Source organism: Musa acuminata, chromosome BXJ2-8 (assembly GCF_036884655.1).
Source record: "Musa acuminata AAA Group cultivar baxijiao chromosome BXJ2-8, Cavendish_Baxijiao_AAA, whole genome shotgun sequence".
NCBI classification, from domain to species: domain Eukaryota; kingdom Viridiplantae; phylum Streptophyta; class Magnoliopsida; order Zingiberales; family Musaceae; genus Musa; species Musa acuminata.
The window spans coordinates 45,866,085-45,887,715 of record NC_088345.1 but is presented as its reverse complement, the minus strand read 5'-3'; the positions used below and the strand labels follow the sequence as shown (position 1 = coordinate 45,887,715).

General features: G+C 42.3%; 3 protein-coding genes, 1 long non-coding RNA gene and 1 pseudogene across 9 annotated transcripts; 4 read left to right on the top strand and 1 right to left on the bottom strand.

Moving 5' to 3' along the window:
* The first annotated feature begins 626 nt into the window (after positions 1–626).
* On the top strand, positions 627–1,763 carry LOC135619694 (uncharacterized). The gene is made up of 3 exons (XR_010489448.1): positions 627–775; positions 875–922; positions 1,000–1,763. It is a non-coding gene; the product is annotated as an uncharacterized LOC135619694 (long non-coding RNA).
* A 2,129-nt stretch (positions 1,764–3,892) lies between these two features.
* LOC135619696 (ubiquitin-ribosomal protein eS31 fusion protein) lies at positions 3,893–4,539 on the top strand. Its single transcript, XM_065121958.1, has one exon. The coding sequence runs from the start codon at positions 3,974–3,976 to the stop codon at positions 4,445–4,447; it is 474 nt and encodes a 157-aa protein (XP_064978030.1). The 5' UTR covers positions 3,893–3,973; the 3' UTR covers positions 4,448–4,539.
* Positions 4,540–6,100: 1,561 nt separating this feature from the next.
* LOC103995321 (probable protein phosphatase 2C 2) lies at positions 6,101–7,935 on the bottom strand (annotated as a pseudogene). Its single transcript, XR_672511.3, has 4 exons — positions 7,530–7,935; positions 7,157–7,327; positions 6,836–7,074; positions 6,101–6,749 (listed from the first exon to the last, which is right to left on the bottom strand). The product of XR_672511.3 is annotated as a probable protein phosphatase 2C 2 (transcript).
* Positions 7,936–9,781: 1,846 nt separating this feature from the next.
* Positions 9,782–12,294, top strand: LOC135619695 (polygalacturonase At1g48100-like). 2 transcript variants are annotated; one of them, XM_065121957.1, is made up of 7 exons: positions 9,782–10,739; positions 10,812–10,979; positions 11,060–11,104; positions 11,183–11,390; positions 11,465–11,546; positions 11,629–12,002; positions 12,086–12,294. In XM_065121957.1, exons 1-7 carry the CDS (start codon positions 10,326–10,328, stop codon positions 12,136–12,138), a joined length of 1,344 nt encoding a protein of 447 aa, XP_064978029.1. In that variant the 5' UTR covers positions 9,782–10,325; the 3' UTR covers positions 12,139–12,294. The 2 variants fall into 2 exon arrangements, with proteins under 2 accessions (XP_064978029.1, XP_064978028.1); XM_065121956.1 differs by having other exon boundaries at positions 9,786–10,739; positions 11,629–12,294.
* Positions 12,295–13,072: 778 nt separating this feature from the next.
* On the top strand, positions 13,073–20,830 carry LOC108953637 (neutral/alkaline invertase 1, mitochondrial-like). Of its 4 annotated transcripts, none has more exons than XR_010489451.1 (9): positions 13,073–13,913; positions 16,082–16,247; positions 16,352–16,563; positions 17,897–18,390; positions 18,671–18,719; positions 18,863–19,177; positions 19,255–19,371; positions 19,616–20,035; positions 20,140–20,830. XR_010489451.1 is itself a non-coding variant. In XM_065121954.1 (7 exons), exons 1-7 carry the CDS (start codon positions 13,209–13,211, stop codon positions 19,264–19,266), a joined length of 1,953 nt encoding a protein of 650 aa, XP_064978026.1. In that variant the 5' UTR covers positions 13,073–13,208; the 3' UTR covers positions 19,267–19,534. The 4 variants fall into 4 exon arrangements, 1 of the variants encoding a protein (XP_064978026.1); XR_010489450.1 differs by having other exon boundaries at positions 19,610–20,035; XR_010489449.1 differs by having other exon boundaries at positions 13,074–13,913; positions 18,863–19,371; positions 19,610–19,797; positions 19,899–20,035.
* Positions 20,831–21,631: the final 801 nt, after the last annotated feature.

Below are 21,631 nucleotides of genomic sequence, written 5' to 3'. Positions count from 1 at the left end.
GTCCTCTAGGCTATGGTTTTAGGTCTTTGTTTACTAATCCATTACACAATCTGGTCAAGGAAAGACAGCATCTGCTTTAAGTATAATCATCAATTAGGACCCACATGTTTCCACAGCAAATCAAGCTTACACCAAACCTATAATAAAGTTTAGGCAGGACATAGCTGCTTGAATTGTTGCAATGCAATTACTTCTTCTTGATATGTTCGTCTGTGTACACTTAAAAAATAAAACCGAAAGCTTTATTTTGAAATCTTGTAATGATCTATCAAAGTCTTTACTAGCAAATCTAACTAACTTATTATCGATAATACTTAACTTATTGGTCCGAGATACAATATTATCATCCGAAACCCAAAACCCGAAATCCGAAACCCGAAACCCGATCAAGAATTAAAATATTGTTTGATATAAATAAAATCATCATATTAGGTAGAAAGAAATTATTCATATAATCAATCTTTTTACTTATTGTCATGAATCATGCAAAACTATGCACATGAGTGAAGTTAAAAGACCAAGTTTGGGCAGCCTAAGAAGCTACCCCAGTGTATACCTAACCCTAGCCCTAACACTCATGCCAAACTTCTCCATGTGGGTCGTTCAAAAGAGAGACTCACATCTGCCGTTTGTGGCCTTATCCCCTCCTCTCTTTAATACTATAAACCCACCATCCCAAATGAGTGAGTTGAGTCCTTGCATCCCTTTGCTCCTCACAGTACTGAGAACATTTCCTAATCACTTCCCTCAGACCCTTTGGTCTCTCCCACTCTCTGTAAGTGTACCAAAGCTTTTCTAGTTGAGGTATGAACATCTGAATGTGAGCTAGCCATGACTGTGTTTTCTCCATGTCTCGAAACATCTTCTGTCTTAGGTCTGAAGTTGGAGGATGGAAGATGTGGATTCCCATCTGTTCCACTGGGTAAGAGAAGACAAACAAAAGAAAGCATGCTTGTGTTCACCGTCTTCGTCCCCTCTGTGACTCTCTTGTTCTTGCAGGTACCAACCTCCGAACCTGAAGCGGTACCGCAGCAGGAAGACATGGCAAGAATTTGGATTAAAGGCCAAGGGATCCTTGTACTCCATGGTGATTCCCCTTGTGAAGTATCCTCTTCTTCTTAGTTCCCGGATGGTGCTATCCTAGCTGAGCTTTTCTCCCCTCTCTTCTTGTCTATCCTTCTTCACACCATGGCTTGCAGGTTAAACTGTTCTTGACCTTGTAAGACCTTTTCTTGACCTTGTAAGGCCAAATTCTCTATTTAATCCCCTCGTCTCCAAACTCCACGTGGAGTGAGTCAATACGAACTATATTCCTATCTTCGTGCCCTCCTCTTCCCCTCTCCTCCCCTCTATCCCTCCTGAGCTATTTTGCTTATATTTACTCCACCGTATGGTTGTCATCTGTAGCATGTTACTTGTGCAACTGTGTCGACGATACTGTGTCTTTGTATTCGGTGGGGTTTCACATGTGGTTAAGTCAGTGTATTATTCTTCTTGTGACCCATCGAGGATATGGATCCTTACAGTCCTTTGTTTTGTATGGCAGTCTGCTATGATACATACCCCATGTCTTTTGGTAAAGCTCTCCTCATCATGTTGAAGTTTTGGATGCCACCATAGATGTGTTTGATAAGGTGAAAGGCACAAGGATGCTGATAAGATAGCATGGACTTTCTCACCAGCTTGTCTTTATTCAGTCTAGCAAGTGGATGTATACATAGCATATAACTCCAAGCATAAAAGACTCCATGAAAGTTCTAATACCCACTTGAGATGAATCTGGGGGAAATCTACTTTGGTTTTCGCATGCATCAGGACAATCCTCATCAAGTCAGCCACGTGCTCTGGTGCTGAGATATGCTTCGCATTCAAGAAACATGTGACCTTATTGCCATCATAGTTTCTGAGAACTGATTCTCTTGACCATATTATTGTATGACAATGCATAATATAACTTCATCAAAACATGGGAACTTTACATTCTCGAATAGCCCATTTGAGCTTCAAGGAAAGAAAAACCTTCTTCTGATGTTTATTGATCAAGAAATATTGAGGGAAGAGATAACAAGTTACATGTGTTACAGAAAACATTACATTCTGAAACTTCTGCATGAGTTCTACAACAATTCTTGAACTGTATACAAGAGGAAAGCTATACAAGAAAACAAAAACTAGGTTTATACCTTCAACTGTAAAAGGCGAGGATGCAAAAACCCTGGCAGTAACACTTGACATTGCTGAATATGTAATGATAGGGTGCATATGGGCCAGGATGATGCTTAAAGACTATTTCTTTGATGGAGACCAGGCCAGGTTCCTATACTTTAGGTCTCCTTTCTTGGTGCTAACCACTAACCCTTGTCTACCACCACATCTGTTCAACACAGGTTTGCAATCATAATGTCTTTGAAATCCATTTAAGAGGTGCCCACCACCACCTTGTCCTACCTCAACACTTCCTTCTGCTTTGCATGGTTAAAGGCTTGTTTGTTTCATGTTCTAGGTTCATTTAGCTTTCAATGCTTCTCTCCATCTCCATCTCCACTTGAGAGAGACTCTTTAAATGGCGTCATCGATGCAGAACAGTGCACAGCATTTTGAGGAATATAATACACTGAGATGCTATCACAGTGTCTTTAAGGAGCTCGCACTGCAGTGATTCACTATATATATATATATATATATATATATATATATATATATATATATATATATATATATATATATATATATATATATATATATATATATATATATATATATATATATATATATATATATATAACACCATCAACAAGTGAGAGATTATAAAAATATATCAAATAAAATTTTAAACCTTACTATCTTTGATAAGTAAGTCTAACATATCAGCATCAAATTAGTATTTTAAGTATAATTATTTTTATATTGAATAACTTATGATTAGATTTATAATTTAAAATTATAAAATACAAGAACTTGACATGTAATAGTGATGCCATCAAAAGAAAAAGACAAAAGACCCGACAGTAGGTTTCACCACTTCAGCAAAATCCAAATATAAAATATTTTTCTAATCCTAATTAGCTAGGGAGGATGGGTTATAAATGATAAATATGGTTACATTAAATAAGGTTAGAATCTTCAATATTTCATATCTAACTTAAGCATGTTAGAGATTTCTTTTGGACATTCGTGCAAATGTAAGAAAGAGGGCTTAATCAACATTTCTCATACGAATCTAACTCGAATCATGAACTCAAAGATGGATCATCTTTGAGTTCGCCAACTGCAATAACTAATCATATAACTCATTGAATTCGACCTCTGATTAACTTCAAAAAATATTAACCTCGTGATAAACTCACATATAATACGGTTATGATGCATTTTGATGCTTAATTGATATATGCATCTTATTGTTCAATTGGATCGATAACATCATTTTGTACAATTAAAATAGATCTCAGGGGTGCAAAATTGGATGCGTTGCAACTCGATTTATGGATCCAATTCTTCATCTATCTTATCAAATCCGAGTTTGGATTCAAATTGACATCAATCGGACTCTTAGCGGGCAATGAATTCGATGTATCCGATTCGATTTGTATCAACCGTTCGAGTAAACATGTTTTCTAGTTTTTGTTTCGAAAAGTAAAGAAACACAAAACAGAAACATACCAAACGGGCCCCCAATCCTCATGCAGATCTCCATCGACGGTCTAGATCTGGTTATCACGGATGATCAAGATTCGTGTATGTTGTACCGCTTGACAGCCTAAGCGGAACGATAATATAAGCAAGTATCACCATATCAACGTTCCAGCAATTAAATTAAACTAGCCTAAACTGACTCGCGAGGCAGCATATCGAAATCCCCCTCAATCTCTATGTATACTAAATCAAAACCCTAAGCGCCGCCGCCTCTCACCCTTCCCTCTCCACCATCTCCCGACCGGCCAAACCCTAACGGTAGCAGCCTGGGGGCGACAAGATGCAGATCTTCGTGAAGACGCTGACGGGGAAGACGATCACCCTCGAGGTGGAATCGTCGGACACGATTGACAACGTGAAGGCCAAGATTCAGGACAAGGAGGGCATCCCGCCGGATCAGCAGCGTCTCATCTTCGCCGGAAAGCAGCTGGAGGATGGCCGAACCCTCGCGGACTACAACATCCAGAAGGAGTCCACGCTCCACCTCGTCCTCCGCCTCCGCGGCGGCGCCAAGAAGCGCAAGAAGAAGACCTACACCAAGCCCAAGAAGATCAAGCACAAGAAGAAGAAGGTCAAACTCGCCGTACTCCAGTTCTACAAGGTCGACGACGCAACCGGCAAGGTCACCCGCCTCCGCAAGGAATGCCCCAACGCCGAGTGCGGTGCCGGAACCTTCATGGCCAACCACTTCGACCGCCACTACTGCGGCAAGTGCGGCCTCACCTACGTCTACCAGAAGGCGCAAGGTGAGTGATCGAGTAATCTCATGCCTGGTTTAAGAATATGTGACTACTGAACACAAAGTTAAATATTTGAAATTGGACTTAGTTTTATGCGGTTGGAACAGTCTGTTTTCGTCATTTTTTTAGTTCTGCCTTAATGATGGATGATGATGCTATATTTGATGATTTGAATTAATTTTTCTTCTAAAAGTGTTGTCTTTGGTTGATCATACAACTTAGAATTATTTTCATTGCTTTCTCCATAATAGTTTGACTGGTGAGAATCAAATGACACTCATTTAATTATTGGATTTGTTCCTGACTGAACATGTGCATTGTTTCTTCAGTCGATTGGGTAGGGGTGCATGCGCTCCTCCATCTTGATCTTTTTACGTTTGGAAGGGAAAGCAATGCAATGAACTAAAATTCTTTGATGTCCTTTAAGCCTTGATAATCTAAGCAGATGTGCTTATCGAATGCATAAGGATCACTCTTTTCAGCCACTAGGAAATTATCTTCTTGGTTAATTTTTGATGTAGATCAAGTTAGCTTGACATCTAGGTTTTTATTACTATCTTCCTGCTGTCTGGTCCCCCTAAATTATAATTCTCTAACAAATATATTTTGGACTTGGGACCCCATCAACCTGTCATGGAATTGTTGTTTCATCTAAGCTGTTAGTACACTAGTGAAACTTTCTTGCAAATGGGTCAGTTTAATCGGAAAAAGGAAGTCGGCTAGGGAATGTGCTCCGTTCGAAGCCCACAAATTTTGGGGACAGCCTCTATTTTGCTTTAGTTTTCTGCTTGTAAGTTTTATCAGCAGAGCTCTTCAATTGATCGACATGCTAACTTAAAATAGACAAAATCCAACCAAATCCTGCATCATTTGTGGGGAAATTTGGACTAAGCAGGGTGATTCAAAATGTTTGTCATCTCAGCCCTTTTGAACCCCCAGATGATACTTGGTCGGATAGGGGTCTTCCGGTCTATTTCAGGGATTGTGTGTCTTCGTATTTAGTGAGTCTGCTTGTCCTTAGCAAAAACTCCTTTCTTGATCATTTGGCTGACATTTTGTCTGTGGGGTCTTTGTGTGTAATTGTTGAACCTTTGAGAGAGGGTTCTTTGTACCTAATAAAATCTATCGTTGTTGTTTTGATTGTGGAATCTTGAGTCTTACCTCTTTATGAGGTGATGGCAATAGTTTACCCCCGTATTTATCATCAGCTAACTTTACTTTGTATAAGTGCTCTTGCACCGTGCAAGATCAAAAGTAGTCTGACTCTTTGTGACCAACTTGTAATTTCATAAGTTTAGGGTTGCAATACATTCTTATCTTGATGAGCACAAGACAATAAGATTGTCTATTGATCATTATTCTATGCTTGTATTATCGACTGGCTTCAAGTACTTATCTTTGGGCATCTATAATGGGTCATATTTTTAGGCTTGTCCTCACTGAATCGTCATGGTGTATATTAGATCAAGTATTATTAAGACTAAAAACATAAGATGCTGTTCTGAAAGAGAGCGTGTTAGATATGTGGATTTACTAGTTTAAGAAGCAGAAAGTGATGATATTGCTTAGAATCGAGATTCATCTTGATTGTCATGATTGTTGTATTATGCCTCTTAGATTAAGAACAAATGAAAGCGTATCTAGAAACATTAGTGTCGTTGAGATGATTAAGAACAAAAGGGACGATAACATACCATAAGTTTTCATCATCATCTTAATTTTTTTCACATTAAGCTACAAACAATCTCCATCTCCATTACCCAGCAAGATCCTGAGAATGCAAAGGGCCTCGGCTGACAAGCTTTTGCAGCACCTCAATCTGGAACGCTGCTGCCGGTCGCGACGGGCCGAAGCCGAATTGCCATACTCTCAGAGAAACAGACCACAACAACCGTGAGGTTGTCGGCGGTGTTGAGCCTCAGCGCCTCCATGACGAGCTCCCTCGCACACCGCTGGGGGTCGTCGTGCCGCCTGAGGCCCCTGCGTACGACGCTCACCGCGTACTGGCTCGACATGACGTCCCATATCCCGTCGCAACCGATGATTAAGAATTCGTCGTCCTCCGTCAGGACGGCGTGCCGGAACTCCGGTTCTGGGATGAGCGGTGACGGCGGCACCTTCAAGTCCCAGTCTCCCAAGGCTCGCGTGACCGAGAGGACGCCGTTGAGGTAGCCATCGTAAACAAAAGCCCCGCACTGCTCGACCCTCTGCCTCTCGCTTGCATGGATAGGCTTATGATCCTGTGACATCTCGACTGCTTTGCCTTTCCTACATAGAACTGCCCTGCAGTCGCCTGCATTGGCTACGAGGAGAAGCCTGCCCTCAGTAAGGCAAAAAGGATCAGCATCGGAAGCTTGTGTCATGGAAAGAAGAACAGATACAAACAAGGTAGTGTACATTACCTCCCAAACACCAATGCTGTGAGTGCCGTAGTCCCCGAAGAGCTGCTAACAGTGCAGTCCTCAGCCATGGCAACGTCTGCAAGAAGGAACGCCTGACGAACCGAGTTCTCAACAGATTCCACAAAATCCTTGTCAGCTTCTGATGATGCCCAAGGAAACTTAGCATCTTCAAACAGAAACCTAATTGCATGCCTCTTAATGTAGGCAGCTGCATCTGGACCTCCATGACCATCGAACACCTGCAGCAGAGTAGAGTTGCATCATTTCTGACATTTATGTGAGGCTGCTTTAAGCTCAAAGATGGATAGATCGATTACTTACCGCGTAGAAGGCACTCGGTGCAGGGCACCTAAGCAGAGAGCCTAAGGGTGCCGAAAGATCATCGATACGGATATGCTCATCTTCCATGAAACTCCGGTGCCCGATGTCGGAAAAGCTACCTGAACGGATGCTAGGAACAAACTGAGGTGGCTCTGTAGATGCACTCAAATCCTATTATGAATCGAAAATGAAATAGTAATGTAGGGAGTCAGTGAATGTACCGCAGAAAGAAAGAGATCATCAAAACACTATGATGAATCAAGAACAAGATCCAAGAACTATGATTTAGAAGAGGATGGGTCTTCACATCGATTCCAATCCAATAAACACCCAAGAAAGAACATAATCGAAAGATGAAGAGCTTGAAGCCAACCATCTCGGGAACGGTAAGATCAACCGCGGCCGCCGCAGCAGCCTCCAGCCCCCGCTCCGCCTGCCGAAACGCCGGCGATGAGGGAGCCGCTGCCGCCGCGGACATGTTGACGATCCCCTCAATCTCCTTAGCGGTGCACCGATACTGCACGTCCAGCACGGGGATGCTCTGATGGATAACCACTGCTCCAGCCACCATCTCGAATCCAAGGAATGTCCCCCCCACTTCTCCGATAAAGGGCGACCAAAACACTCCTCGAAATCCAACCTTGATGGTATATCAATCCAAGAACAGCGCCAAAATCCGGTGTCTTCTTCCTCTTAGGATTTCTGCCTGCCTTCTCAATTCGGGCTTCTTCGGACCTTACCGGTATCTCGATGGGTTCTCGCGCAATTAATAAGGGAAGGCCGCCTTCCACGCGTTATTTATAAGAGGTCTCGGGCGACCAGCAGGTGGGGCGACAAATACGGACACGTGCGGGTTCGGAACCTCCTCGTGGCCGGAGCGGAGCGAGGAGATCGGTCTCATCGTGGATCGAATACGCCACGTGGCGCCACTGGCTTCGTCGATAAGTCGGTCAACGAGCCCGATGAGGAATCCTGGCCGTCGAATCGATCAGAGGCGGTAGATAACACGGGGGAAATAAATGGGGACCTCATTGGAATGACTTAGGAGTTGCCACGTCGGCAATCCTAGCTTCTTCGAGATCCCGCCAGAAGATTCTTGGGCATAGGGTTGACTAAAAATGCCCCTACGATCAGAGAAACTTCGCCTACTAATTAGTAGTAGGATTAGAGTTCTTGGTGTAAGCCTCTTTAATTATATTTCTCGTACAATTTGCAAGATTTTTTTTAGATGTTTTGTATGTTTAAAATACTTAAGTAATAACAAAAATTGGTCTCGTTAACAAAAATTAGTTTCATAAAATTTATGTAGTTTTTCGAGATTAAATTTTTTTTGGTATTGTTTAAAAGAAATGAAGGAGGGCAAAATCAAGATATTACGAGTCACCTAAAAAAATTTATTTTGAAAGCATACGACACACTTGAAAGGATGTTCGAATTAATCCAACTCGATTCAAGCTCACATACACATGAAATATAATGTGATCCAAAGTTCGAATGGTCTTTGTTTTATAATTGATTTATATGAATATTAAAATCGAATGAGTTTTGGGTGTGATTTCTTCGATGCTCATATCAATACTAAATAATAAAAATAATTTTAATAAATAATAATTGATTTAGATTATTATACTCCGAATAGTTTTTATAGTAGATTTATCATGAAAACTTTTTTCTATATAGGCAAAATATTTTCCCGATCTATCGTTTTCACGATGAAATATTTTCTTGGATTGCTATTTTGGATTACTGTCTATATTGTTTAGCTGTTTATCGATCTATCTTGTTTGTGTTAACTATACTACCCTATATCAAATTATGATTGAGATGAATAGTACAAAAATAAATGATGATATTTTTTTATTTGGGGGGTGTCACGGAATGTATCACGAAAATAATTCTTCTTAACCGACAAATTCACGAGTCAAAAGGGAGTGTCACGGAATGTATCAGAGTTGATTTCAGAGCACGCAATGTACCTTCTTAGGATTACAAGATGATTGACATGACTATATCATGATACTCTCAATGTCCTATATGCAATCGCCCAAAGTAATAGAATAGCTCGATGCATGATGTGAGTGGAGGAGCATCCACAACAGTGAATTAGTTTCCGGTTCCAGAACTCTCACTGTCTTCTTCCTCAGGTCAGGACAGTATGTAATGTTTTCTGCATCTTTTATTTCTCTTAGCCATTTCTTCAAATATTTGGTTGAAATGCTTTTGGCAGACACACACATTCTTTTATCTCTGATCTAAGCTTGATCAGATACTGAGTTTTCCCAAAGCAGGCTTCTGCTGCATGTGAACCCACAAAGAAACAGTACCGGGAATTGATCCCCGTGATAAGATCTCGAGCTGACCAACTTTGTTCTCTAGCTTTTTGCCTACACCCTGCAGCATTTCTTTACTTCTAAGATGACACTATTCTTTCGGTGTCATAAAGCTTGGATTAAAACGATTGCTGCAACAGGTAACTCGAGCTTATCGATGGCCCCATGCAGTAGCCATTAGAGCACATTTCTTGAGGAACGTGTGCATAGCTACAGCTTCCTGTTGCAGTGGTTTCATGGCTGAGAACGCCTGGGTGATCCTTCACAAGGGAGCTGCCGGCCACAGAGCAGGGTTGGCACCAACCCGTGACTTGCTCCCCACTGTTGTCTCCTTGTCCACCTGTGGCCTCCTTCCCCCTCTTCTGGGCCACTGGTGCGCTATATAGTACAACAAGAGTTCACGGGACTCTCCCTGCCATGGCCACACTCCTCCTTTCACCAATAAAATACCCTTCTCCACTTGCTCCCTCTTGTTCTTCATGATCTTGGCACTCTAACCCTGTGGATCTCCAGAACCTTCATATTACACTTCCCAAACTTTTAGAAGAACCTGTGACTAAGTAATCTGCCCTCGCAATGGACTATGGTCATCATCCTTTTACTTTCTCCATTTGATCCGAGGAAATAATGCATGCAAGATGCACTTTTTATAGCGAGATAATGATGGTCTGATCCACAAGGAGGTGACATGTGTCATCTCCTTCATGGGTTCCTCACCCATGTCACCGCTGCAAGCTTAAATAGCTGAAGAGCCAGGTCTTCTTCTTCCTTGGCTTACTCCTCTGTTCTGTGTTGTGCTTTCCTGCTTTCCTCTTCCTTTTCCAGCTTCACAGTCTCGGATGGGAATTCCTCGTGCATTGCTTGTTCTCTGCATTGCCACCGCGGTCTTGTCGTTGGGTCCTCGTGGGTCGCTCGGAAGAAGCCACCTTCACAAGAGGCAGCAGAGTCATGGACGCAGAGGAAATGGAGGTCATAGACTAAAGTCCCCTGTGGATTCCCCTGCTGACCCACCTGCCGCCGGTACTTCCACTACCGTCACTCCCTCCAACTCCAGCTCGGACTCTTGCTTCTTCGATGTCAGATCGTTCGGTGCGGTCGGCGACGGCGTCACCGATGACACCGAAGCGTTCCGGTCGGCGTGGAGGGCTGCTTGTTCCGTCGAATCGGCCACTCTGTTTGTGCCGTCGGATGGCGTTTTCATGATAACCTCCACCATCTTCCCCGGCCCGTGCCAGCCGGGACTTGTTTTCCAGGTAATCCTGAGCACAAAGATTACTTGTTCGGGTTGAATCCAGTGAGGGAATTGGAGGTGGTGATTACTGCAGGTGGATGGAGTCGTCATGCCACCCGACGGACCCCAATGTTGGCCGAAATCCGACAGCAAGCACCAGTGGCTTGTGTTCTACCAACTGGAAGGGATGACTCTGAGAGGAGAAGGAACCATCGAAGGTAACGGAGAAGACTGGTGGAGCCTCCCCTGCAAGCCTCACAGAGTATGTCTTAACGACGACCTCTTTTCAGAATCGCTCACACATTGAGGTGGGAATGATGACAGTGACTGCTGTTGTTGCAGGGTCCTCATGGATCGACATTGCCGGGATCTTGCGATAGCCCCGTGGTGAGTGACCAAATCGAGCAGCTTCTTCACAGAACAGCGAGCTGATGATGATGCATTCTTCTCTTGTTGTGGATTCAGTTGATCAGGTTCTTCATGAGCTGCAATCTCACCGTGAGAGACCTGCGCATCGAGAACAGCCCGCAATTCCACATAAAGTTCGACGCCTGCGAGGACGTGCACATCGAGGGACTGTCCATAAACTCGCCGGCGTTCAGCCCCAACACCGACGGCGTCCACATCGAGAACACCAGATCCGTGACCATCTACAACTCGATGATAAGCAATGGTTAGTAGTAGTAGCAGTAGTATTCCCACCATTCGACGGCGAGTGTTGATGGAAGAGATTGTTGAGTGGCTCAGGTGACGACTGCATCTCGATCGGCCCCGGTTGCTCCGACGTCGACATACAGAACGTCACTTGTGGCCCGGGCCATGGCATCAGGTAACGCCATCGATCCTATGCACTCCGACTGTTTGTTGATATCCTGTTAGCGAAGCTTGACGCCGGCGAGGGCATGGCGCAGCATCGGGAGCCTGGGTATGCACAACTCCGAGGCCTGCGTGTCGAACGTGTCGGTGAAGAACGCGGTGATACGGAACTCGGACAACGGGGTGAGGATCAAAACGTGGCAGGGAGGAATGGGATCGGTGTCGGACATCAGCTTCGACACGGTGTACATGGAGAACGTGAGGAACTGCATCATCATCGACCAGTACTACTGCTCCAACAAGGGCTACTGCCAGAACCAGAGCTCCGCGGTGTACGTCTCCGGCGTGACCTACGCCAACATCAAGGGGACGTACGACGTGCGGAGCCCGCCGATGCACTTCGCCTGCAGCGACACGCTGCCGTGCACCAACATCACCATGTCGGAGGTGGAGCTGCTGCCGCACGAGGGTGAGTTGGTGGACGACCCCTTCTGCTGGAACGCCTATGGCGTGATGAGGACCGTCACCATCCCACCCATTCCTTGTTTGCAGGACGGCCAGCCAGAGTCGCTCCAGGAGATCCCAAACTTGGGCTGCTGACTTAGCTCAAGTCACCTACGGTGGACCGCCATAACACCATAATACAACGACTATATAAGCTAACTCTTCTTCTTCTTCTTCCTCTGTCTCACTCGTATCTGCTTAAGCTCACATCCTCTGTTGGTTGCACTTGGTAAGTAAATCGCAAGGCATTGGGCTCACATTTTGTTGAAAGAATTAGGGGATTGCCTACACGCCAATTTTTCTTCTATAAAGGATTCGAGTTTGAATCAAACCCCACAGAGAGTTGATTGATGTTTCTTCTTCCATTCCACGCGGTGTTTCTTCACCTCATTCTCAATCTCTGGTGGATGGGGGCGGGTGGCTTCGTCTTGTTTCCTTCTTGCAAGCAATCTGGGCGTTGAGGGCCACACGCGGGGGTGCATTTCTGACCGCACCTTTTGCCGGGAAGATGTGTCGTGCCACGAGGCTCCACTTGGCTTTGCCACGTTATTTGCTAATTACTCGTCGAGAAAAGGGCCGATATTTGAATTATGAAATTATATGTATTAAATAAAAATTTTAATTATTCGATTTGGAATTAACTGATGCTCGATAATGCTCTTCGATGCTTAATTTTAATTTAATTAATTCGATATTAGATATTTTTATATTTATCAAATTAATTGGTTAATTACCTTGACGAATCGTATGGTGACATATGATATACATTCGGCATGGCGAGTGGAAAGTGAAAAAGAGCTATTGGCGGGTGGACCCAAAAAGTGTGGGTAATATTGCTTCTTCACGTCCAACTCGCCGCAGACCTCCGTGGCTGCCAAGTTGCCACGTCAACACACGAGAAAGATGACTTGGCGGCCGACATGCTAATTAGCACGGTTCGTTCGCAGTCTGGGCCGAGAACGCACGGACGAATGGCGTCGACAGACATGCTAATTAGCACGGTTCGGCTCCCTTTCTCTTGTGGCCCGACGTAAACCACCTCTCTCACTCTCTCCGTTGTTTCGGCCGCACGTCTCTTCTCCACTTTCCCCTCCATTTTACATTTATACCCCTCCGCCGTCTTCACCAATTTTGTTCTCGGCCTCGATTCCGACCCCTCTCCGTCCTCCCCATGGCCATGGGGCTCTCCACCGCCAAACCCTACCGCCGACGCCTCTTCCTCCTCCTACTCCGGTGCACCAGAACCGCCGAACCCTCGCCAAAATGTCCCCATCACCGCCCCTTGTCCTGTTCCTCCCCCGCCGCCGCTGCCGAAGCCACCTACCTCCGCCGCATATTCCGCCCCGGCGATCCCAACAGGTTCGCGCCCGGAATTCTCGACGCTTTTTGGGGCGTGCGGCGGTTCTCCACCTCTGTCGATCCGATCTCTGGCGGCGATAAGAACCTCGAGAGGATTTTCATCCAGAACATGTCCGTGAAGCCCATCGTGGTCGATGGAGTTGATGCCGTGCCGATTGAGGATGAGAGGAAAGAAGAGGTTGATACGGTAGTGGCGGACGTGGAGGAGGGAAAAGAGGAGCTTTGCGGTGGTAAGGTTGGGGATTTGGACCAATTGGAGGGTGGCTTGGAAGTACGGCAGGAGAAAGAGCAGTCGGAGGTGGAGAAGGAGGCCTGGAGGCTTTTGGACAGGGCAGTCGTGAGCTATTGCGGGAGACCAATTGGGACCGTGGCTGCCAATGATGTGACGGCGGCGAACCAAGCGGTGAACTACGATCAGGTGTTTATCAGGGACTTCGTACCATCTGCCCTAGCTTTCCTGCTTAAGGGGGAAAGCGAGATCGTCCGCAATTTCCTCCTCCATACTTTGCAGCTTCAGGTAGAACTCATCACTCTTTGTACTGTGAAGGTTATTTTGAGTTTATAATGCGAGTATATTCTGTATAGTCGGTTCCTTCACTATCATAGCCCAACTTCACAGTTCAGTTCACGATAATTTCCTAAGACTGCTATTTTATGAGCTTAAGTGTTGATTTGGAAATTGGATTCTTATTCATGAATTGGTTGTGGGTCCACACCAGAGAAATTCAAACAGTATCATTATCGAGGTCATGCATCTTCCTCCTAAATGGGTTTTTGTGGCCTACTTTACGTTGTAAACACTGCATTAATGATTGTGCTTGCACAATAATAAAAACAATAAGCCATTATGTTGTAAGAATTTTGGGGTTGGATTCATTGAGTATCTGTGTAGGGAAAAATCTTTAGTCGAGTAAAATTTCTTATGTTTTCTTATTTCTTTCCTTGCACCATTAATTCCAATTAACTCATCTTTTTACTAGTACAACTTTATATTTCATATCAACATGTCGTTCTCATCTTAAACAATTTTCTATCGTCATATGTTCTATTGGGGTTATCCTTGATTCTTTATAAACAGAATATATATATTTTTTTTTTTGTCTTTTCTTGCAACTCACACTTGCACCTTAATATTCTCGGTTACACTAACTTTCTTATATGTTTTCTTTTTTTCGTCCAACAATTCAATCGATAGAATATGACTAGTCTTACAAGTGTTTCATAAAATGTTCATTTTAAATTTAAGGGGCACATGACAATCATACAAAACTTATAATGCTTTTCTTTGTCTTTAACAATTCCACTATTTACTCTATGGACAATGTCTTCATCATTGAATAATAAATCCAAGTTACATGAAACTCTTACCGATATGAACTTCATGATGATCCATCTCTATCACACCCTTAGTTTTTCTCATAGAATTATGAACTACGTAGTCTAAAACTTTTAGTTTTCAATCTTTATCTCCATAAGTTAAGAAGTAATTAATACTAAACTATCATCAATATCATTGACAAATAACATACACCATGGACTCCTATTCTAAATATGACCAGTAAGTTTGTCCATCATCAATTTCAGAAGGTAAGAAATTAATGTTTGTGTAACCTTGTTGTTATAGGATAAACCCTAGACATACTTTCTATTGTTCTATGCTAGTGGCTACTTTTTATGCATTTATTATACCAATTTATGTATTGATCATTCATTACTTTTCTAAAACCCACTACAGCGATCAATAGTCCGAGCATAAAATCAAATTGATTCTTGAAAATACTCATCTTGGATCTTATTATTTGTTAAATCACTTGTTACTTGAAGTTTCACAAGTTTCAATATCTCCCTCGGACTTCTAGATCAAAAGCTTTTCTTCCAACCATCAGATATCTTTTTTAATTCTCAAAATTTTGATGAAATAATCAGTCAATCAAATTGCCCCTTGAAATCGCGATAGCAGATACACATAAAACTTTAATAGAAGTACCATTAGCTCCTACACATTAATCTATATGTTTTTTAAAACTTTCTTTATCTCATTTAATCTAATTTTATAAGCAAGGTTTGTCGTACCACGGCATACCGCCTAGTACAGGTAGTGCGTACCGGTCTGATAGGAGACTGGTGTGGATGGTACATATTGATCTGTTGGTATGTCCCACCATACCATGTCTCGATATGTACCATTATCGACAATCAATTTGTATACTGATACGGACTAGTAAGGCGAACCAAGTTTTTAAGTATACCTATGTGTTTTGAACTTTGTACTATTTTGTGGCTCCTAACTCTTCTCAATGTTTGACCGAAAGATAAAATGCCTTGAAACTAAAACCTGAAGTACCATGTCTATAAACAAAAGTAGAATAAGAATATTGAAGATGTATTGCTAGCATGACCATGTGATGAAAGCTTAAACCTTGTTGAAGTGCCTATCATGCAAATGAAGCCATTTGAATACCATGTGAAGGAAGAGGCTGGCATTAATGATTCTTGCCCAAAATAATGTATGCCGATACTCAATAAACTAGTAGAGCCAGTTACAAGTAGCCATTTTAACATATATCGCACTGTAATCTGGACTTGTTAGATTGGTGTTATATTAAACTGCACTTTAGGTTATACATTCTTATAATCTGAATTAGATGCTTCTGACTTCAATTTATATATATTTTTGGGAAGTAGAGCTGGGAGAAAACAGTTGACTGCTACAGCCCTGGACAAGGGCTGATGCCGGCTAGCTTTAAAGTGAGAACTGTACCTTTGGATGGAAGTAATGAAGCATTTGAAGAGGTTTTGGATCCTGATTTTGGAGAGTCAGCAATTGGACGTGTAGCACCAGTTGATTCTGGTAAGCTGGTGATGAAGCTTTTCTTTGTCTTTCACAATATTATGTAAATTGAATCACTTGAGAAGATGTATACTACAAGGCAATTCTTAACTCAACATTTGCAGGACTATGGTGGATTATACTGCTAAGAGCATATGGAAAGATAACTGGGGATTATGCATTACAAGAAAGAGTGGATGTACAAACAGGCATCAGGTTGATTTTAAATTTATGTTTGTCAGATGGCTTTGACATGTTCCCATCTCTATTGGTCACAGATGGTTCATGCATGATAGATCGAAGGATGGGTATCCATGGGCACCCTCTTGAGATCCAAGTAAGTTGATGTTTGTTTATTCTCTCTATAGAAAGTATATATTTTTCATAATATAATTAGTCTTTGGACTTTCATCTATCGACTCAATGAAATCTTTTGTTGTGTAAGGTCTTTTCTTAATATTTAAAAGACAAGTTCTGATGAATTTTAGCTATTAGATTGCATTGCACAGCTGTGTAGGATTAGCATGATTATGGCAAATCTCTGAGTAGCACTTTGTGAGTTTTTTTTCATACATTCTTCCTAATTTATCATCAACCATATGTCATCTACCTTATTTGTTAATTATATGGATAATCTGATACCAGGAATGTACTGAATTACATGGATCACCATTTTTTTGTTTGCCCATCTCCTTTTTGTTTCCCCCAAGGGTTTGTCCAAGCCACATTAGTTCTATAAGAAATATGAGAACTTGAGTTGTTTTATTTGTTGGACACTGTTGGCACATGCTGACCCTAGGCATTCGGTGAGATGTCCACGTGTAATGTGTTCACTCAGCCTTACATTTGACCTGTTGTTTGTTGACACGTTTTACCTAAAGGCAACAATACAGAGATGGAGTGAAAAAATTAGATAAGGGCAGTTTGATGGGAATCTATAAGTGTGCACCCATTGGGATGGTGTTCAGATTGTTCCCCTCGACTTTGCCTTTCGCTATTGACTTTGCAACATGTTGCCTTTTCTCTGTTCCAAAAACTAAGACATATGTGTTCAAAACTTGAGTTGGTACATTTTAGGTACTGAAGTTGGTCTCATTCCATGACATTGGCTTGGCCTTTCCAGTTCATCATTCCATGATGGGCTAATTGAACTTTTGAGATGTACACCTAGTGTTCTTCAGTTATGAAGTTTGATGTTATATATGTTAGTCAAATTCTATTGGTAGTGCATGCCATTTATCTGTTATCGTTTTTATGCATAACAGGTCAACATAATATTGATTTTGAAAGGAACGTAACTATTTTATTTTTCCCATTGAGTTCTATTTTCTGATTTTTTTTAAAATTTTAATTTTTGTCATTCATGACTCACCATGTATACATACAATATGTGTCCAGTCATATCTTTTGTATCTTCAATTTTTTTTTCTTGTCGATGTTCAGTGTTTTTGATGTCATGCTTTACTATCTGTCTTTTTATAAACCATTCTTCTGCATTTTGTTTATGTTCATACCATTTCGTTGATCAGAGTTTTTGCTGTTAGGATGGTCTCACATATTAACTATTACATGACTTGACCTACATCCTAATGCATCTGAACTTGAAGTTTGATTATTTATTATTAAATATTAGGTATATTGTCATTTGGTTGATAGATTTTGTGCCTCAGGCATTGTTCTATTCAGCTTTGCGGTGCTCTCGTGAAATGATCACTTTTAATGATGGATCTAAAAATCTGGTACGTGCTATTAATAACAGGCTCAGTGCTCTGTCTTTCCACATTAGGGAGTATTATTGGGTTGATATGAAGAAGATAAATGAGATTTATCGTTACAAGACTGAAGAGTACTCCCATGATGCTATTAACAAGTTCAATATTTATCCTGAACAAATTCCATCTTGGCTAGTTGAATGGATGCCTGATAAAGGTGGCTATTTTATTGGCAATCTCCAGCCAGCTCACATGGATTTCAGGTTCTTCTCCCTTGGTAATTTTTGGGCTATTGTTTCTTCACTAGCCACACCAAGACAGGCAGATGGCATTCTCAATTTAATTGAAGATAAATGGGATGATATTGTGGGACGTATGCCACTCAAAATATGCTACCCTTCTTTAGAATATGAGGAATGGCGTATAATCACTGGCAGTGATCCAAAGAACACGTGAGTGTCTGAGCTTCCTCCGCCTTTTTAAGTTTGTATAATGCCCTCAACTGTTGCTATTTTATTATGGTTGACACGTAAGAGACCTACAATTGTTCTGAAACCATTAGTAAGCCATCTACCTGGTTTTGTTTTCTATTTCAACTGACTTGATATAGAGTTCTATCATGGACATTATATGATTATCTTTTTGGTTATGTAGGATCCTTGTTTTGCTCACTGCAAACCTTGGAGTAAGCTATTTTATCTAAGATGGAACATCTTTTTTTTTCTTTCACAGGCCGTGGTCATATCACAATGGTGGATCTTGGCCTACGCTTCTGTGGCAGGTAATTTTCGTTTCAGTTTGCACGCTAGGAATATGATAACAAGGCTTCTTTTTGTAGATATATTGCTACCGGATCTTTTTCTGTTCAATAACCTGCTTCTCTGGATGTGTTTCTTAGTAGGACTTCTTTCTTTTAAATTTCAGTTCACATTGGCTTGCATTAAGATGGGTAGGCCAGAGTTAGCACAAAGAGCTGTTGCAGTGGCTGAGAAGAGATTGCCAAATGACAAGTGGCCAGAATATTACGACACACGTAGTGGAAGATTTATTGGGAAGCAATCACGGCTGTATCAGACGTGGACCATAGCTGGATTCCTTACTGCCAAAATGCTTCTGGAAAATCCAGCTGCAGCAGCTGTATTGACATGCGATGAAGATCTTGAGCTTCTTCAAGGCTGTGCTTGTAGTCTAAGCAAGAATGCCCGAATCAAGTGCTCCCGCCTTGCAGCCAAATCACAGGTTGTTGTTTAGTTGTGCTCTGACAGTTCATTCCAATAAACCTTTTTGTGGATAACTTCATACTGGACACTGGACAGGACATGAAATAGAGGGTGGATTCATTTCATGCTGGGATAATTCCGATAGACCTCAGAGTGTAATACTTGAATCATTGCTAATTTTGTATCTGGAGATCCCATATTTTCGAATACAAGGTACTGGCCCATGGTCCTAACATTTATGTTGGATAAATTTGTACATATCAACATACTTATCTGTCACAAGCTTGTTTTGCTATCAAGATGTATTTCACAACTGTAGTTTGAACAGAAATTTTAAATCTTTGGGCAACCAAGTGAGCTATAGTTATTTTCTTTATTTCTTTTGTATGCTTGTTCTTGCAAGAAACTTTTGGGAGTTCACGATTGAATTCTTTTAGATTGCTTGTTCAAGGTGCAGTTAGGCGGCTGCAGAAATCGAATTATCAACTCACAAGAGAACATCTCATTGAAGCAGCATCATGAATATTGCAGTTTGTTCTACCTTTTCCTTGGTTTCTTTGGTGTTCCGATGAGATCTGGTTGCAGTATCATGGATAGTTTCTTGATGAAGTTGTTTTCTGGAATCTGGAGTACCATCATGTGTGTGGTTGAGTTATTGAGCTGATGATGTATCTCCTGTTTCAATAATGTTGATTTCAGCACCCTGACGGGTGCACTCAATTTTGCATTAATGGTTTCAGAGATCTCACCAAACCCCTCACGAAGAGTCTGTAAGCTTTCACCTTCAAGGCCGCAATGGAGTAAAGCCCGACTTCAGTGCGTGCATGTGCATGTCGACAGACTCGTACAAGCTCATACACCACCACCATGCTTTTCTGTAAGTGTCAGAGCTTGCCATTTCTCTCATTGATTCCATTGCTTGTAGATGCCTTTGCAACTCTTATGTTTACTGCTCAACCGTTCATCCTTCGTCACTAACAGTTGGCCACTGAGTTGGAGCATTCATTCGGCTATAACTTCCTTCACATGTGATCTGCTGATTCCATGTCAGACATATCTGAATTCCCAAATCTGCACTCGACTCAGATTGAGGGAAAAAAGAAAAAGAAAAGGTAAATTGGTACATCATTGAGGCCTCTCTCTCCGGTATAAGTAGGAATGGAGAGTGGAGCAAAGGTCCGTTGAACATGGAGAAGTCGAGCATGGTGGTGGTGCTGTTCCTTGCATTGTTTCTGTCTTCCTTTGCCGGAGGCCTCGAAGCAAGAGAACTCAAGAACGAGCCCATGTCGTACCAGCCTCAGAACTTCCCTGGAGCATTTGGAGGCTTCCCAGGCTTTGGTTTCGGCCAGCCACTCCGTGGATCCATCCCCACCATTCCGGGCTTCGGAAACTTGCCAGGGATTCCCGGCGGCGGCATTGGCGGCCGTCAGGCTGCTACGCCATGATCGAGTGGGGCAGTGCCATCAAGCTCGTGCTGTGATCATCAATCGTATGTGTGAAGAGCAGCTATATATATGTAGGTTGCTGCGGTTGTGGTTTCTTGCTTTGTGATCAGGAAAGAGTTGTGAGAGAGTTCTAAGTTAGCTCTTGGTTTGCTGTGTGTTGTTTGCCTGCATGCTAATGTTGTGATTGCTTTCGTCTTTCTGGACTAGTGAAGACTCTGTTTGTTTTCTTTCTCTATAGTAATTCTAAATATTAAATACTAGATCACCACATAGTAATCCTCAGTTTAGACTATCCTTTATTTATGAGTATAAATTGATAAATAGTATACCGTCAACTAATAGTAATTCGATATATAATCACCACGTGGTGTCCAAGGTGGAAGAAGAAGACAAAGGTCACCCTCTATCCGTCTGCCTATGTGGGCAAGGGTTTAAGATACATGGTTATGAGTTTATCTCCCATTATCGGCCAAGGGGAGATTGTTGGGGCAATTAGGGGCTATCTCCCCATTAAATATTTCATAAAATATTCTACCCATTTACGCCCAGATATAAAAGCTCATCTTCAACACAATGAACAAGGGACTTATCTTTTTGACTACTCATGTCTGCACTCCTATACATCGGGTTACTAACTTGGGTGTCGGAGGCATCGGGCCGAGAAACCTCTCCCGAGCTCGGTTTTCATCTAGGTGGCACATTGAGAGCTTGGTGTTTCTACCTTGAAGGCACCTCGGACAATCCTGCATATATAGGTTCGGATCACGTCGGGTTGATCAAGACATCAACAACTTATTCCCTCATCATTTTGAGTTAGAAGAAGGGCTCGATGTTGTAGAAGCACCAACTCGGTGATCCTCTCAATGAACACTTGAGCAAAGAGACTTTGCCTCTAATTCACAGTACTTTCACTTAAGGGGCAACGACCACCCTTTTCGCATATGAACACATCCACCTTGGTGTAAACGTTGATGTAGTATTGACATCTATTTAACGACCCGAGCCTCTCACCCTCAGGGATGACCTCG

Bases quoted from the DNA above. Each gene is read 5' to 3' on its own strand.
- LOC135619696 (XM_065121958.1), top strand. From the start codon at position 3,974: ATGCAGATCTTCGTGAAGACGCTGACGGGGAAGACGATCACCCTCGAG.
- LOC135619695 (XM_065121956.1), top strand. From the start codon at position 10,326: ATGGGAATTCCTCGTGCATTGCTTGTTCTCTGCATTGCCACCGCGGTC. The intron at 10,740-10,811 runs GTAATCCTGAGC...TGATTACTGCAG, and splicing joins AGCCGGGACTTGTTTTCCAG to GTGGATGGAGTCGTCATGCC. The intron at 11,547-11,628 runs GTAACGCCATCG...GGCATGGCGCAG, and splicing joins GGCCCGGGCCATGGCATCAG to CATCGGGAGCCTGGGTATGC.
- LOC108953637 (XM_065121954.1), top strand. From the start codon at position 13,209: ATGGCCATGGGGCTCTCCACCGCCAAACCCTACCGCCGACGCCTCTTC. The intron at 13,914-16,081 runs GTAGAACTCATC...TTTGGGAAGTAG, and splicing joins TCCATACTTTGCAGCTTCAG to AGCTGGGAGAAAACAGTTGA. The intron at 18,720-18,862 runs GTAATTTTCGTT...TTTAAATTTCAG, and splicing joins GGCCTACGCTTCTGTGGCAG to TTCACATTGGCTTGCATTAA.